At 41.2% G+C, this 16,321-nt stretch overlaps 1 protein-coding gene and 1 long non-coding RNA gene across 2 annotated transcripts in view; one reads left to right on the top strand and one right to left on the bottom strand.

Moving 5' to 3' along the window:
- The window catches only part of LOC129482354 (uncharacterized), a 110,929-nt gene extending 101,744 nt beyond the window's left edge, over positions 1 to 9,185 (bottom strand). The window contains exons 1-2 of the long non-coding RNA XR_010120699.1: positions 8,813 to 9,185; positions 7,414 to 7,516 (exon numbers count right to left, since the gene is read on the bottom strand). This is a non-coding gene — a long non-coding RNA (uncharacterized lncRNA). The remainder of the gene's footprint in view (positions 1 to 7,413; positions 7,517 to 8,812) is intronic.
- Positions 9,186 to 9,561: 376 nt separating this feature from the next.
- C5H15orf61 (chromosome 5 C15orf61 homolog) lies at positions 9,562 to 15,056 on the top strand. The gene is made up of 2 exons (XM_055278024.2): positions 9,562 to 10,038; positions 14,834 to 15,056. Exons 1-2 carry the CDS (start codon positions 9,693 to 9,695, stop codon positions 14,959 to 14,961), a joined length of 474 nt encoding a protein of 157 aa, XP_055133999.1. The 5' UTR covers positions 9,562 to 9,692; the 3' UTR covers positions 14,962 to 15,056.
- The last annotated feature ends 1,265 nt before the right edge of the window (positions 15,057 to 16,321 follow it).

Genomic DNA, 16,321 nt, shown 5'->3' with positions numbered 1-16,321 from the left:
TGGGAGGTGGAGGTTACAGTGAGCCGAAATTGTGCCATTGCACTCCAGCCTGGACAAGAGCGAAACTCTATCTCAAAAAAAAAAAAAAAAAAAAAAAAAGTCATTCTTTTTGAGTCATCGTGCATGCCCCCAAATTTGCATGCAGCCAGACAGATTTCTGGCTAAGTGGGTTGTATTTTGGGTCTAGAATGCTATTTCCTGAGTCTTTGTGTTCAAAGCATGGGTTTTTGAGTCCAGCTCTTACAGGTTCAAATCCCAGCTCCACCACCTGCCTGCTTTGCAACTGTGAATAACCACATTACCCTCTCTGACCTCTGACATTTCATTTCCTCAGCCTGAAAATGAAGAAAATGAAACTTTGCTCTGAGTGTTGTTTAAATGAGACAGTAGATGTAAAGCACCTAGAATAACATAGACACCCAGAAACTGGCAGGTATCATTACATGGAGATTAATACTCTCTGTAGCCACTTTTTGCTTAAGAAACTGAAATGTGCACACACAAAGTGGTATTTCACACAATGGAAGCTGCAAAGGCAGGTTAACGTTTTTGAAAGTTTTCTCCTGAAAGAAAAAATTAGAGAAAGTCTAGTGTTATTGTGCAGTAAATTAAAAACCTCCACCATCTGAAAATACCAGTGGAACTTCACTTCAAAAACCTAAACTGACAAATCATCAATCAGCTGGTGGACTACTGTATTTCCATTATCACATGATTCAAGGACTCTTTAAATGGAGGGCCCCCTTAGGGCATTTCAGTATTTGTTTATAGATCATTAACTACTTGACAGTGAGATGGGGTGTGGGAGGGGGCAGAGACACTTAAACCTAAAGGTTTAAGAGCCACTGTCATTGAAGATCAGCAATGAAGCCAAAACGTCTTTAGGATTAGATGTGAAAATATTGTTCATGTTACCAAAATGTCACATGCTTTTCATGAATGTATCTGTTGATAAAACAAGGCTCACTTTATGAAGATGGAATCATAACTACAACCCATGTGACAAGGTGAATTTATTTGGCTATGTTTTCAAATACTGCCACAATACTTCCCCCAATATATGAGGATTTGTGACACTGGAAACATGCCCATAAAATGGATTGTTACTATCAGCATATGTCATTATCAGGTTTTAAAAGTCACAAATATAGGCTGGGCAGGGTGGCCCACGCCCAAAATCTCAGCATCTTGGGAGGCAGGAGGATTGCTTGAGCCCAGGAGTTCAAGACTAGCATGGGCAACATATGGAGATTCCATCTCTACAAAAAATAAAAAACTTAGCTGGGTGTGGTGGCATGTGCCTGTAGTCCCAACTACTCAGGAGGCTGAGGAGGGAGGATCATCTGAGTCTAGGAGGTTGAGGCTGCAGTGAGCTGAGATCGCGCCACTGAACTCCAGTGTGACTGACAGAGCAAGACCCTAACTCAAAAAAGAAAAAGAAAAAAAAAGTCACAAATATGTCTCCTTGCCTCCAGATTCCAAAGTATCAGCATTCACAGCAGGAGATGGGAGTATAACCATAATCGTTTCATTGCCTGATGTGCACAGCAAGGTAATACGCCAAGACACTGGGGTGTAGCAGAGAAAGAATGAGATGGGAGGAAATCTCAAATTTGTCTCACCTAGGAGTTTGGGGCTGGGCTGGGTTTTTAAGGGTTTTAGGGCAGACCAAAGAGTGGAGAACATTGGGTCAAAGAGTGCAGGGCGAAGCCATGAGACAGAAAGATGAAGAAAGTGGATTTTTATGGTGATTCCGTTCCTCTGTGGAGGTCTTCAAATTGGTTGGTGTAGCTGTTTCACTGGAATTTGAGATCTGAAAAACATCTTAAGCAATTCTTAAAGAAAAGCCTTATGATTCTAAAGTCAGAAATCCCATCTATGGGAACAGTGGGGATGCAAGTGGTCAGTACGTAGTGCTGTGTGACTTTCAGTCACAAGGAAGTAGGCCAAAGTGCAGCCTGATTAATGCTTAATTTTAACTCTATTTCTGTCCAGAACTCTTGCTAAACCTAAGAGGACAGCTTCAGGAGTAGAACTGTTTCCTAACGAAAAGCACACTGAAAGCCAGGAGGACAGGATTTTTAGTCTTGATTCTGATATATGACCTTGGATACGTTTCTTACCTATTCTGTAGTTTAATTTCTCCAACGATCAAAATTAAAAATTTAAAACCACTGACCCTACATATTGTAATTTCCTTTCTCCGACATCCTTCAAATGTACTAATTGTATTCACTTTACCTACTTTCCCCTATACCCCTCATTTATTCAACAAATAGAGTGCCTTCCACATGCCAAGTACTGTTTTAGGTGCTGGGATCACAAAAATTAATAAAACAGACATAAATCCCTGGCCTTAGGAAGTCTACATTCCAGTGAAGACAGACACCGACAGTAGTTGAGATACAAGATGCCTTTGGATGAAGTCTGTACCCACTGTGTTAACAGTAAAGTGCTTTACTAGAGTAATTCTTCTTGCCACTCTGTAACAGCAGCCTGAGCTGCCAGCCTACTCCTTGGGGGCTTTCAAAACACCAATCAGTTCCACAGAAGGACTCAAGAAGATCTAGATAAGAATACAGCAGCTCCTTCCTTTCCTAATGACTTCTGCCATAACTCAGTACTTCCATGAGGATAATTTTGCATAAAGCCAATGTATATTGTCTTTGCCAGGGCAACACAAGGATACAGGAGCAGAGCAGTGAGTGGCATTTGCCACTGGTGGGAGGGGGGAGAATTAATGAACATTCATCCACCTGCAGGGGTCTCTCAAGCCATCTCTTTTGGTGCTGAGCATGGCTTAGAGGGCACTGAGCCATTAAGCAGATTTGGGTTTCTAGAAAATCCATGTCTGTGGCTCCTGTGAGTATCTATTTTTAAGTTCTAAAGCATGCTGGAATATGAATGGGACAGCATCCTCTCCATGGTCCTTCTTTCCTGGAACCAAAGGTCCTTAGGCCTCAAAGTAGAAATTTAAAATAAAATCCTAAATGTAAACATTCCTATCTCTTTTTCATAGTTCCTTTATCTTTTACCAACATGCTGACATAGGCACCCAGTAACTTTCCTATACTTCTCTCTCTGGGAATAGCAGTGAGTTGAATACTACATCCCTACTCTATTCTGTTTTAAATCACACTTAGAAATATATGAGTAAATCAGGATCACACAGTAAGATCAGAAAAGCAACATGAGAATAACTATTCTGTACATGTACAGGATCAGATCTGGGTCAAGTCCACAGTGACATGTTCTCTGCAGATACTTAACGCTAACAACAGGATGTGTTAATATACAGTACTACCTGTAGAACTCATTTTCTGTTTCAAACTTTTTATTGAAGTGTAATATACACATAGAAAAGTATACATATCAGCTGGGCGCCGCAACTCACACCTGTAATCCCAACACATTGGGAGGCCAAGGTGGGAGGATCGCTTGAGCCCAGAAGTTCAAGATCAGCCTGCAAAACAAAGTGAGACCATGTCTCTACAAAAAATACAAAATACAAAAGATTAGCTGGGCATAGTGGTACGGGTCTGTAGTCCCAGCTACTTGGGAGGCTGAGCTAGGAGGATCTCTTGAGCCTGGGAGGTAGAGGCTGCAGTGAGTCATGATCATGCCATGGCACTCCAGCCTGGGTGACACAGCAAAATCCTGCCTCAACAGAGAAAAAGAGAAAAGAAAAGAAAAAGAAAGGAGGAAAGAAAGAGAAAGATACACATATCCAATGTGTACAGTTAAAATAATTGTCACAAAGTGAATACACTCATTCAACCAGCATCCAGATCAAGAAAGGATCAAGTCCTCATGTTCCTTCTAATCACGGGCTTCCCCCTAGCCCCACTCCGCTAAGGGTAACTAATCACTGTCTTGCCTTCTAACACTAACAGCATAGATGAGTTTTTGCCTGCTTTTACACCATATATAAATGAAACATAGTGAGACCCCCATCTCTACAAAAAAAAAAAAATAAAAAAATAAAAATAGCTGAGCATGGTGGTGTGTGCCTGTAGTCCCAGCTACTCAGGAGTGTGAGGTAGGAGAATCGCTTGTGCTTAGAAGTTCCAGGCTGCAGTGAGCTATGATGGTGCCACTGCACACCAGGGTGAACTGAATGAGACTCTGTCTCAAAACCATAAATAAATAAATACATAAATATACACATAAATAAATAAATAAATAAACAAATAAATAAATAGGAAGAGACAGCAGAGCTCTCTCTCCACCACGCAAGGACACAGTGAGAAAGCAGCCACGTACAAGCCAGGAAGAGAACCCTCATTAGGAACCCAATTGGCCAGCATCTTGATCTTGGACTTCCTAGCCTCCAGAACTGCGAGAAATAAATTTCTGTTAAGCTACCCAATCTGTGGTATTTTGTTATGGCAGCCCAAGCAGACAAATGCCAATACAGACCTAGGTGTGTTATGCCTGGGTCATAAGGCACGCCTATATTCAGCTATTATATATATATAGTACTATACTGTCAAAAATTTTTCCTAAATGGGGGCCAGCAATGTATAAGAGTTCCAATTACTCCAAACCCTAACCAACACTTAGTATTTTCTGTCTCTTCTACTTTAGCCAATCTAGTAGGTGTGTAATGGTATTGCATTGAGGTTTTTAATTTCTATTTCTCAGATAATTATTGAAATCAAGCACTTTTCACCCGTTTATTGAACCACTGGTTATTCTCCTTTATAAAATGTCCATTAAAATTTGTTCATTTTTCTATTGAATCGTCTTTTTCTTAATGATTTGTATGAGTGTGTTCTAGATACCCAAATGCTTTCTCAGATACATGCATTGCAAATACTTCTTCCACTTTATCAATTACCTTTTTATTCTCTTAATATGCCTTTTGATGAATAGAAAATTTTAATTTTAATATATCCTAATTTATCAATTTTATAAAATTCTTTTTTTTTTTTTTTTTTTTTTGAGATGGAGTTTCACTCTTGCTGCCCAGGCTGGAGTGCAATGGTGCAATCTCGGCTCACCGCAACCTCTGCCTCCTGGGTACAAGCGATTCTCCTGCCTAAGCCTCCCGAGTAGCTGGGATTACCGGCATGTGCCACCACACCTGGCTAATCTTGTATTTTTAGTAGAGATGGGGTTTTTCCATGTTTGTCAGGCTGGTCTCAAATTCCCAACCTCAGGTGATCCATCTGCCTCGGCCTCCCAAAGTGCTGGGATTACAGGCAAGAGCCACCACGCCCGGCCTAAAATTCATTTTCAATATGTTCTAGGCACCTACAATGTTCTATATGCCTTTAAAACAAAAACAGGAGTGCAAAGTCCCTTCTAGAAGCAGCATGAAGTATTTGTGCACATGCTAAATGCTGTGCACAGTATCGGTCTTTATAATCATTTTAAGGGGTTCCTTCTAAGAGATATGCCATTTCTCTATGCTATGTGGAAAAATGTATTTCATGCTTTCTTAATTATAGGATACAATTTTTTAAAAAACATCGACTTAGTCTTTTGAGTGCCAACCTTCGCATACATCCCTAGGCCCCTTTGTTTCACAGCCATGAAGAATTGGAACCGAAAAGAAAATCATGCATGTGATCTGAGTTGCAGGTTGGTTTTTGTTGTTGTTTTGAGAAATTATCTTATTTCAATTATGGAAGTGGCACCATATAATCTTAAAGTCAGAAGAGATGCTATTTTCTCCATCTCTGTATCTTTAGGTAGGGGAATGTTTCATTCAAACACTCTTAAATATGGGGTGTGGCCCACCATTTTCGTCTGTCTTTGGGGGAACTTTCTACCTTAGAATAGAAAAGAAAGGGAGATAGTGAAACAGCCTCAGGTTAAGAGAAACCCTCACTGCTGATGAGGTCTAGCCAAGAGAGCTGCTCCCAACAGAAGTCCTTCAATTTGCTAGCCCTTTCCCAAGCCTTCTTGACGCGAAAATGCAGTGAACATATGAAATATCTGGTTCTCTTTGTCAGTGGTTTTCATCTCATATGCCACAGAACCTAGGGTTTCTCAGACATACTTAGGGGTTCTGCACATGTTCAATTCAAATGTCATGTTTTTTTAAAATGATTTTTATATTGCCAAAAGAGAGACAATGCCAAAATTTAACATATTGCAAATTGCCCACACATTAATTTGAGGTTAAGTCATTTCAGTGTAGATCTCATAATTAATCTCCTGCTGCCATTTTTGTAATTGAAGCACATGGCCGGATTTCAAGGTGCATAATTTAAAAACCACTCTTATTTGTATCTACTTCTCTGAAGAAATCGGAATTTTCTTGATAGTGTACAACCAAAACAGAAGATGCAGAAATCAACTGGATACTGAGTCTACTGTAACTGCAACTATGTTGAAGTTAAAATAAAGATAAAGAGATTAATCTCTAAATTTAACACCTTTTTGGAGAAAAAAATTGCAATTTGGTATATACACACAGACCAGGTGGTCTTCAACATGTCCGAAGAGCAAAGAGAAGGTTGGAGCTTTTATAAAACAGAAAAATGTTACATAGTGCTCTTTAAGAAAGTTCATTGGCACTAGTAAGGTTCTGAGGGGCTGGCAAGCTCCAATAGGTGAGGGACAGCAGTGGGGAGAATTAATCCTAGAGTTGCTGCAAGTTATCTCAGCAGTTACAGATAAAACTGGTCTCAGGTCACAACAGGCAGTTTCAGCAGGGGGACTTGCAGAGAATTACATTTCTTTTTTTTTTTGAGACAGTTTTGCTCTGTCGCCCAGGCTAGAGTGCAGTGGCGCGATCTTGGCTCACTGCAAGCTCTGCCTCCCAGGTTCACACCATTCTCCTGCCTCAGCCTCCCGAGTAGCTGGGACTACAGGTGCCCACCACCACGCCCGGTTAATTTTTTTTTGTATTTTTAGTAGAGATGGGGTTTCACCATGTTAGCCAGGATGGTCTCGATCTCCTGACCTCATGATCTGCCCACCTCGGCCTCCCAAAGTGCTGGGATTACAGGCATTAGCCACCGCGCCCGGCCGAGAATTACATTTCTAAAGTAATGTCACGTGTCCTGAGTGCTTTCTCCCCCTAGCTTTTCCACTGTTTTAGCTGGAGATAAGAACAACTCAATTCAAAGGATCCACTTTCACAACCAAACCACGAGCTTCAACATTTTGCAAGCAACAAGATCAAGAGTCCAGTGGCAGTGGGGCCAGCAATGGCATGCTCACCAGACTAGTTCCTGTTCGTCTTATCTATGTCTTTGCTGTTCGGACTCTCCTGGTTCCTTCCCATTTTCTGAGCCTGGTTCTCTAGACTTCTTGTTTACTATTTGGGCTACCTAATTTTCTTCCGATGAATCCCCTTTCTGCTCAAAACAAAAGAAAATCCAAGACAACAACACACTGAGGTTTCATTGTTTTGTTTTTAATTTATCTATAAAGTTAATATAAAAAATTTGAACTTACAGTTGGACATGGTGGCTCCTGTAATCCCAACGACTCAAGAGGCTGAAGTGAGAGACTGGCTTGAGTTCCAGACCAGCTTAAGCAACATAGTGAGAACCCATGCCTAAAAAATAAATAAGTAAAAAAAGTTAAAAAAATGTTTGAACTTATGCTTAGTAATAAAGCATATGTTATTTTTGTTTGTTTGTTTTTGGTTTTTTTTTTGAGATGGAGTCTCATTCTGTCACCCAGGCTGGAATGCAGTGGCACGATCTCAGCTCACTGCAACCTCCGCCTCCTGAGTTTAAGCGATTCTCCTGCCTCAGCCTCCCAAGTAGCTGGGAATACAGGCATGTGCCACCACGCCCGGCTAATTTTTGTATTTTTAGCAGAGTCAGGGTTTCGCCATGTTGGCCAGGCTGGTCTCGGACTCCTGACCTCAGATGATCCACTCGCCTCGGCCTCCCAAAGTGCTGGGATTACAGGCGTGAGCCACCGTGCCCGGCCTAAAGCATAAGTTTTAACCAACTTTATATGTTGGGGATCTTCAATAGATTTCATTTGAAAAAGGACTCCACTCTTTTTTAAAATTTAATTTGGTCAGGTGCAGAGGCTCATACCTGTAATCCCACCACTTTCGGAGGCCGAGGCAGGCGGATCACTTGATGCCAAGTGTTCAAGACCAGCCTGGGCAACATGGCAAAATTCCACCTCTACAAAGAATACCAAAAAAAGCAGCCGAGTGTAGGTGGCACACACCTGCAGTCCCAGCTGCTTGGGAGGCTGAGAGTGGGAGGATCTCTTGAGCCCAGGAGGCGGAAGTTACAGTGAGCAGAGATCGAGCCACTGCACTCCAGCCTAGACAACAGTGACATCCTTTCTAAAAAAAAAAAAAAAAAAAAGAAAGAAAGAAAAGAAAAAGAAATTCTATCAAGTTCAAGTTCTATAAGGTAAAGTTCAAGTTCAAATCCTGTAAAGTTCAAGATTCGGCATATGTTGGTGGGTGCTCAATGTTCAATAAAAACTGGGGAATAGGCCTGGTGCAGTGGCTCACGCCTGTAATCCCAGCACTTTGGGAGGCCGAGGCGGGTGGATCACGAGGTCAGGAGTTTGAGAACAGCCTGGCCAACAGGGTGAAACCCCGTCTCTATTAAAAATACAAAAATTAGCCAGGCGTGGTGGTGCGCGCCTGTAATCCCAGCTACTCAGGAGGCTGAGGCAGGAAAATCACTTGAACCTGGGAGGCAGAGGTTGCAGTGAGCCGAGATTGCACCACTGCACTGCAGCCTGGGCAACAGAGTGAGACTCCGTCTCAAAAAAACTGGGGAATATAAAATTTCGCCATACTATCCTACATCCCCCTTGAGTTTTTAGCAACGATAGTAATTGTTATATGATGCTTAACCCGTAATTACTGTACCTCATTTACATAAGGTGGTTTCAGACACATCATCTTGTTTATGTATGGCCTCTCCAAACAAAATGAGTTTAGGATAAAAGAGGAAATGCTTTTTCAAAAGCAGGTGTGTCTGTAAGTTACTGCCTCAGGAGGCTGCAAAGTTTGGGCAAAGGTTTTCTGAAAGTAATGGATTGGTAATGGGTGACTGAGGACCACAAAGGTCGATAAGAGGCTCCTGGTCCGTCTACCAGGTTCTTAGAAGGAGGTGCCTTTGTGTGTTCAGACGCTGCACCGAGACACGTGAGGTTTTTAAATAAACTTTTGATTTTGAAATCTCTGGGACTAATTTTAAACAGTGAACCCGACAGCGAGGACCTACACACAAAAGTGCTCCCGGCCTTACCAAACAACGCAGACCCGGGGTCTCCGCTGTCTACTCACTTCCCTTAGGACGCCTCGTCCTGTTTCAACAACGACACCCAAGGGTTTCCCCGGAGCCCAGGGCGTGGGAGGGAGACCTGGGTTTGAGTTCTGCCCCTTGCGGAGGTGGTTAGTTATTTAATTGTCTTCCACCTGAATTTTCCTCAGACCCAAAATGACGAGACCTCCCCGAATCCCTCCCCTGCCCCAGAGTTACTAATGACGGCGTGAGGTCATACCGGGCCACTCAAAACCAGCTCCTTGACGCAGGTGACCCTCCGCCTCGCGCAGGTCACGCCTCCCGTCCCGCGGACTCCACCCCCAGCGGGAGGCCGCGGGGCCGCTGTGCGCACGCGCCGCCGCACCCCGGGGGCTCTCGGGCACCCGCGCGGCGCCGGCTGGCCTTCCCGCCGCTCGCCCGGGGGCGCGCTTGCGCGCCGGCGGCTGCGGACACCGGCCTGCGTCCCCGGCGCGGCAGGCCATGGAGGCCCTGCGGAGGGCCCATGAGGTCGCGCTCCGCCTGCTGCTGTGCATGCCGTGGTCCTCGCGCGCCGCCGCCCTCCCCAAGCCCAGCGCCTCGGAGGTGCTGACGCAGCACCTGCTGCAGCGGCGCCTGCCGCACTGGACCTCCTTCTGCGTGCCCTACAGCGCCGTCCGCAACGACCAGTTCGGCCTCTCGCACTTCAACTGGCCGGTGCAGGGCGCCAACTACCACGTCCTGCGCACCGGCTGCTTCCCCTTCATCAAGTACCACTGCTCCAAGGCTCCCTGGCAGGACCTGGCCCGGCAGAACCGCTTCTTCACGGCGCTCAAGGTCGTCAACCTCGGTGAGTGGCGACTGCCGCGCCCACGCGGTGAAGCCCGCCCAGCCGGGACGGCCGGCCCCGCAGCCACCGAGCACGTGACGAACGCTTGCAGGCCGGTAGAGTCCCGCGGGGGTCAGCTCTGCCTCCCGGCGCCGGCTTCGCCTCGGGTCCTTTGTACTCCTCGCCCAAGGATCCCCAGCTTGCCGAGCTCCTGGCTCCCGAAGCCGCTCCCCTGCTGCGGGCGCGTCCTCGGGCCTAGGGAGGGGCGGGCCGCCCTCCTGTCCTGCCCGTGTTAACCAGGGACGACCCCTGCCTGGGCACTAAGCCAGGGGGCGTCAGGAAACGCCCCCTGGAAAGTGGTCTGAGGTTGACACCCGTCCTACTGCATGGCAGGACTCATTCCCGTGAACATCATTTTGCAGCTGCGTTTATGTTGCAATAACTGGAACTACTCTTTTAAGTTTCTTTTATTTTCTTTATATGAATTCCCGGCAAGTTCGTTTTACTAAAAGCACCAAAGGTTTTCACCAGACATAACAGCTTATTGAGGTGCTAGGCCTAAGAGATTTTTAAAGATCTTTAATATTTGTGTGTTTTCATGGAGATGCCCTGAGGGTGTCTACTGTCACTAGGTGTTTATTTTCTTTTGGTTTAATGACAGAAGAGGTACGAACATGGACATGGGTGTATCTTTTATAGGTCAGGGGAAAAACAGAAGGCCTCAAGATGTTTTGAACTTACTAATAGCTGGTATAAAATCAATCTAGATTTCAGTGATTCAAAATCTAGCCATGGAGCTGAATGAACCATGTTACCCAACCAGGTTTTTAAAGCCAGGATTAAAACTAAACCCTGCGCAGCCGTACTACTAATACTATTACATAATCTGAACGTCCTTTAAGGTTAAAAATAGTCTGTATTTGTGCTTATAATAACACATATGTCAGTCGTGGGCTTTTTGAGCCGTTATTCCACTGGACTGTCCTGTAAGGAGAAAATTATTTAGCAACGTGTTATCCTTTAAAAATGCCTCTTGTTATTTGGCTGATGGACTGTATAGCGCATGCCCACTACTTTGGAGGTTGGTTGAAGTTGAAGGGTGAGGTGACTTAGGAAATTCAATTCGAAATTATTTGGAAAGACTGGAGTGTTAACTAGATTCGAGAAGTATAAGTTTATTTTAGCATTTTTCATAAGCAAGAAATCATTCTTCCCTAAAGAATAATAGGTTAGGAAAAGCATAACGGGAGAGTTATAGGTAAACCATGAGCCAAATGCCTTTTTTTCCCTTTAAAGTCACATTTTTAGTGTTTACATTTTGTTTGAGAGCACTTTAATGATTAGGGGCCTCTCTTTTAGATATAGATATTAAGACATCCAAAAAAAGTGGATACTCAGAATATTCCACACATAGAAAGTTAAAACCGTTTAAAGTTGAAAGAAACAATAGTTGTAGTGCTTTTTGTTTTATTTTTTAATGTGGGAGAGTGATTTAATGGTCTGTATGGTCTTTTGGACATTCTAAAAATCCTGCTAAAATGGGAGTAAGAGTTCTAAGTTAAGCAAAAAGGACAACTTTTTGCTCATGCATGCTTTAATACAAATTGGGATATACTGATAAAGGGGATTAAAAAATATTTTAAAGTGGTGAACACATCTGGTAACGTTTATTTTTAATTTTTGTCTGAAGGTAGAGGGGATGTGAATTAGATAATAGGTCCTTTCCTATTCTGTGATGTACAGTCGTCTCTCTGGATGATCGAGTACATAGCCTGTTAATATTATACTTAGGATTTTGTTCCTCTTCTTCCTTTCCATATTAGTAATTACTAGAGTAATTCATTTTTCCATTTTGTAAATAATAAAGATTTCTGTTTACACATTTGCTCCTTTTCTCCTCCGTCTTCCCTTCAACGGAAGCTGACATTTTACTGATGGTTTACCAGTCTAGGTATCCTGCTGAGAAGTAGATTGAGATTTAAGAAAAGCAACTTACCATTGGAATGAATGAGATTTACTGAGGAATTACTAATTTTTTAAAGTGCTTAATTTGACAGTGGTTTACCTACTGTTCAGCTGACTCAAAGTGAATTATTGTGCAAAGAACTGATTTTCAGGTTCATTTGATGTTATATGTTTCAGATATAAATTTAATTTTTCAGAAAAAATTGAATTTTTCATAGAATCTTACAGACTTTAAAGCATATGTGCTACAAAGATTTTGTAATATATAAGTTATATAGGTGGCAAACCTTCCCATTTTGAGTATTAGTCTGACTGCATTAAATAAACAGACAGCAAGGGGTAAAAAATACAGAATTTCTGACTCAGATCATAACTCCATCTCCTGTCAAACAGCATTACTGCTAATGTATGCTGGTTATTTTTTAATAAGACATAATGTAGTTATTAAGCTAGTAATCTTTGATCAGCCCTTGATTTTGGCTGAAAAGATATTGACCGTTTATTTCTTTGTGATTTTTCAAAAGTATGAATTTTTTAAATCAATATGTTAACTGAAAACTATGATAAATACTATAAAACAAAATTGTGTCACCAGGTATTCCTTAAATTTATATACTTAGCCTTGGTTTAAGAGGCCTATTTTATATATTTTAGTCTCAGTATGCTAAGAAAATTAGTAATTGCTTCTAGAGCCTATTTTTTTTCTTCCTCACTCCATTGATTTTCAGCTTTGAAGTTGTGATACTGCATTTTAAATTTATTTTTTATTTCAACGACTCCCTCTACTTCTCTCTCATTTCTGCCTAGCTTGTTCATATTCTTCTTTTTCCACCTCCCACCCCTGAGCCATTTGCCTTTTATTTTCTTTGTGGTTAAATGATTTATAAGCAGCTTTATTATTCTAGTTTTTGTGGATTTTTTGATGACATTCCCTTGAGGTATTTAGAGATTCTTCTGGACATTATCAGGGCAAAGAAGGTGATACACTATAAAAGGTTTCATAGGCGTTCCTGGGAACCCTGTGATGGTGACAAACTGTGACCCAGTATATTCCTAAAAATAGAGAGATGCCAGCCTGAATGGGCATTTTTTTCCCCTTCTCCTCATTACCAGCTAGTGATGTGATGCTTCTCCTGATTAATCTCTGGCATCACAGTGGCTGGAATGCAGCTTCAGGGAGTAAGCACAAAGTAGTTCAGCAAACACACTCAAAAAGAGCTTAACACAGCAAATATATTCTTGCAGAAAAATAAGACAAAAATTTAGCAATATGATTAGCCCAGAGCATGTGTTGCTTTTTTTTTTTTTTTTTTTGAGATGGAGTCTGTCTTTGTTGCCAGGCTGGAGTGCAGTGGTGTGATCTCGGCTCACTGCAACCTCTGCCTCCTGGGTTCAAGCAATTCTCCTGCCTCAGCCTCCTGAGTAGCTGGGATTACAGGCATGCGCCACCATGCCCAGCTAATTTTGTATTTTTTGTAGAGACAGGGTTTATCCATGTTGGTCAGGCTGGTCTCGAACTCCCGAACTCAGGTGATCCGCCTGCTTCGGCCTCCCAAAGTGCTAGGATTACAGGCGTGAGCCACAGTGCCCAGCCACTTTATTACTAGAAAGAAAGTGATTTTCCAAATGTACAGCTATCCTTTTAAAGTGTCACTTTCTGCCCATTTCCCACATAAGAGCATAAAATTAATGCTTGTCCAGAGCATACAGTATTTGTTATTGATTCATGTGCCTATGGTTTTATTACATATGTTTTTAATATGTTAGTAGTCATTGATTTTAAATAAGTACCTTTAAAAAGATAGGAATTGTGAAAGTTTGTTTTGTGTCCAACAGTCTTATATGCATGTGAGTGCTTAATACAGATCTCTGGATAGTGTGTTTAGTTTCATGTATCACAAATAGCAACTAATCTCAAATAAAGTAGCAAATCTTATCAATTCCAAAGAAGAAACACATGTTGGAGTCTACTATATATCTATTTCAAATTGGTTGAAACAAGGTTGTTTTCAGATCAATTGAAAAAATGCTAATAATAGTTTTTTTCTCATGCCTGTTGTACTGAAATCTTACTTGGAGTTAGGTTTTGCCCTAGATTTTAAAGACAGCTCTTTGACCCTGCTTCTTTTAAGTTGTACAAAAATTACTTCAGCCATTAGTGTTACTACTAACTTAAAGAACGGTAATGTTGGCCCGGCGCAGTGGCTCACACCTGTAATCCCAGCACTTTCAGAGGCCTAGGCCCAGGATCACAAGGTCAAGAGATCGAGACCATCCTGGCCAACATGGTGAAACCACATCTCTACTAAAAAAGTACAAAAATTATCTGAGCGTGGTGGTGCGTGCCTGTAGTCCCAGCTACTCAGGAGGCTGAGGCAGGAGAGGCGGAGGTGGCAGTGAGCCGAGATCGTACCACTGCACTCCAGCCTAGCAACAGAGTGAGACTCCATCTCACAAAAAACAAACAGTAGTGTTAACTTAGTAATTTTAGCTCAAGGCTAATAATCAGGAGCATCTACAACTAAATTAATGAGTATTCTTCTCCATTTTCTTATTTATGAAAAGAATATAGAATTCATGATTATTTGAGGGTAATGAATTTATGAAGTACTTGAATTAACATTTATACCCGCCTTGTCTATAGTATGAAAACCTCTGGACTCACATAATTGCCATCATGTTCCACGTTGATGAAATTGAGCTCTTAGATAATCATAGAGTCAATGTTGAGTAATATTTTTATATTTTATCACATTGTAATTTGTTAACATTGCTGAAGAGTGTTATATGTGATTAGTAACTTGCATGATTAATAAGCATTGATGTTTATACGTATTCATTTGTTTTCTAGGTATTCCAACTTTATTATATGGACTTGGCTCCTGGTTATTTGCCAGAGTCACAGAGACTGTGCATACCAGTTATGGACCCATAACAGTTTATTTTCTCAATAAAGAAGATGAAGGTGCCATGTATTGAAAGTGTGCATCAAAGAACATAAATATCAGGGGATTTTCTCTGTGTATATGTGCAGTATTTATTTTTGATCCTTTAAAATAAAACTTTTGCAAATACTTTTTTCTTTCTATGGTATCTGCTTCTTTAAGATGAATCATTGCCCTCAAGAGGTGAAGCTTTTTGTACATTGTTATATATTACGTACTCTGTTTAGCTGATGGGAACTACAAACACATGAAGCTTCACACCATTTTTTCCCTAGAACTAGGTTAACCTACAGATAAAAAATGATTACAGTGTAATAGATTCTATAGTTAGGTATTAACAATTTAAATCAACTCTGAAGAGAAAATATAGATGCCCACAGAAAAGAAGAGGGGGGAAAATCTTTTATGTAACAATGGAAGAAGAAGTAGAAGACGTTAGGATGTATGATGGAAATATATCATTGGCAAATCCAAAATTGATGAGAATCTAATTGTAATCTCAAGTCTAAACCATTCAGCTGCCAGGATTATAAACAGAAATGTTTTAAAGGCCTTGTGCCATTTACCTGGAGGAGGGATTGGAGTGTAATGTTGAAACTTCTTGTTGTTTAAAGAGTCCAAAACCATATCATTTGTAAAATGTAATAATAACTGGTTAATATAAGTGTAGCAAGATGAATGAAGTCCAGACTTATTAAAAGTTAAAATAGCTTTCCTGTAAAGCTGTAAGAACAATTAAGATCTTCTAGAAAGATGCAGAAAAATAAATTTGGTAACTGTTTATAAAAGCAATTAACTGAAGTGGTTCATCTCCATAGACTTATTGGCAATAGGGAGTGGGCTGAAATTTTAAAGACCTAGTGGCACTTCTGCATTTGAATTTTATTAACTTAATTGCGTTTTTGAAAGCCAAGTCATTTAAAAAATGTATCCTTGGGGTAGTCACAAAATACTCAGATGAATGGTAAATTTCAGAAATTTGGAGTAATTTAGGGAGAACTAAGTAGAACTATTTAATTTCTAAACCAATGGGTGTTTAAGATTTATGATCTCTCCCATAATTACAAAGATACATTATATATCATTTTATGTTAATGTGTTGCTGATACTCTGCAACACTTACACATTTTTGTAGCAAAACATTTTATAAAATTCAACATTTGGATGCTTATGTCAAGTCAGTAGAGAAAGTGAGTGGAAGTGACTGAGGTGAAGGCACCAGAATAATGAAGTAATACAAACTAGCTTCGTTAAAGGTAGTCATTTTAAATGATCTACAGAGAGTGGACTGTTCTTCAAATATATGTAGTGTTCACTTGTCTAAAAGCAATTCTAAGTAACACTTTAATCAAAGAAGTACTTATGCCAATATATTTAGTCCAGAAGAATATACT

This window comes from Symphalangus syndactylus, chromosome 5, assembly GCF_028878055.3.
Source record: "Symphalangus syndactylus isolate Jambi chromosome 5, NHGRI_mSymSyn1-v2.1_pri, whole genome shotgun sequence".
NCBI classification, from domain to species: domain Eukaryota; kingdom Metazoa; phylum Chordata; class Mammalia; order Primates; family Hylobatidae; genus Symphalangus; species Symphalangus syndactylus.
Note: the sequence above shows the minus strand (reverse complement) of the source record. Positions and strands in the feature narration are given on the sequence as shown.

Excerpts from the sequence above, each read along its gene's own strand:
- C5H15orf61 (XM_055278024.2), top strand. The coding sequence starts at position 9,693 with ATGGAGGCCCTGCGGAGGGCCCATGAGGTCGCGCTCCGCCTGCTGCTG. Across the intron at positions 10,039-14,833 it reads GCTCAAGGTCGTCAACCTCG|GTATTCCAACTTTATTATAT; the intron begins GTGAGTGGCGAC and ends TTTGTTTTCTAG.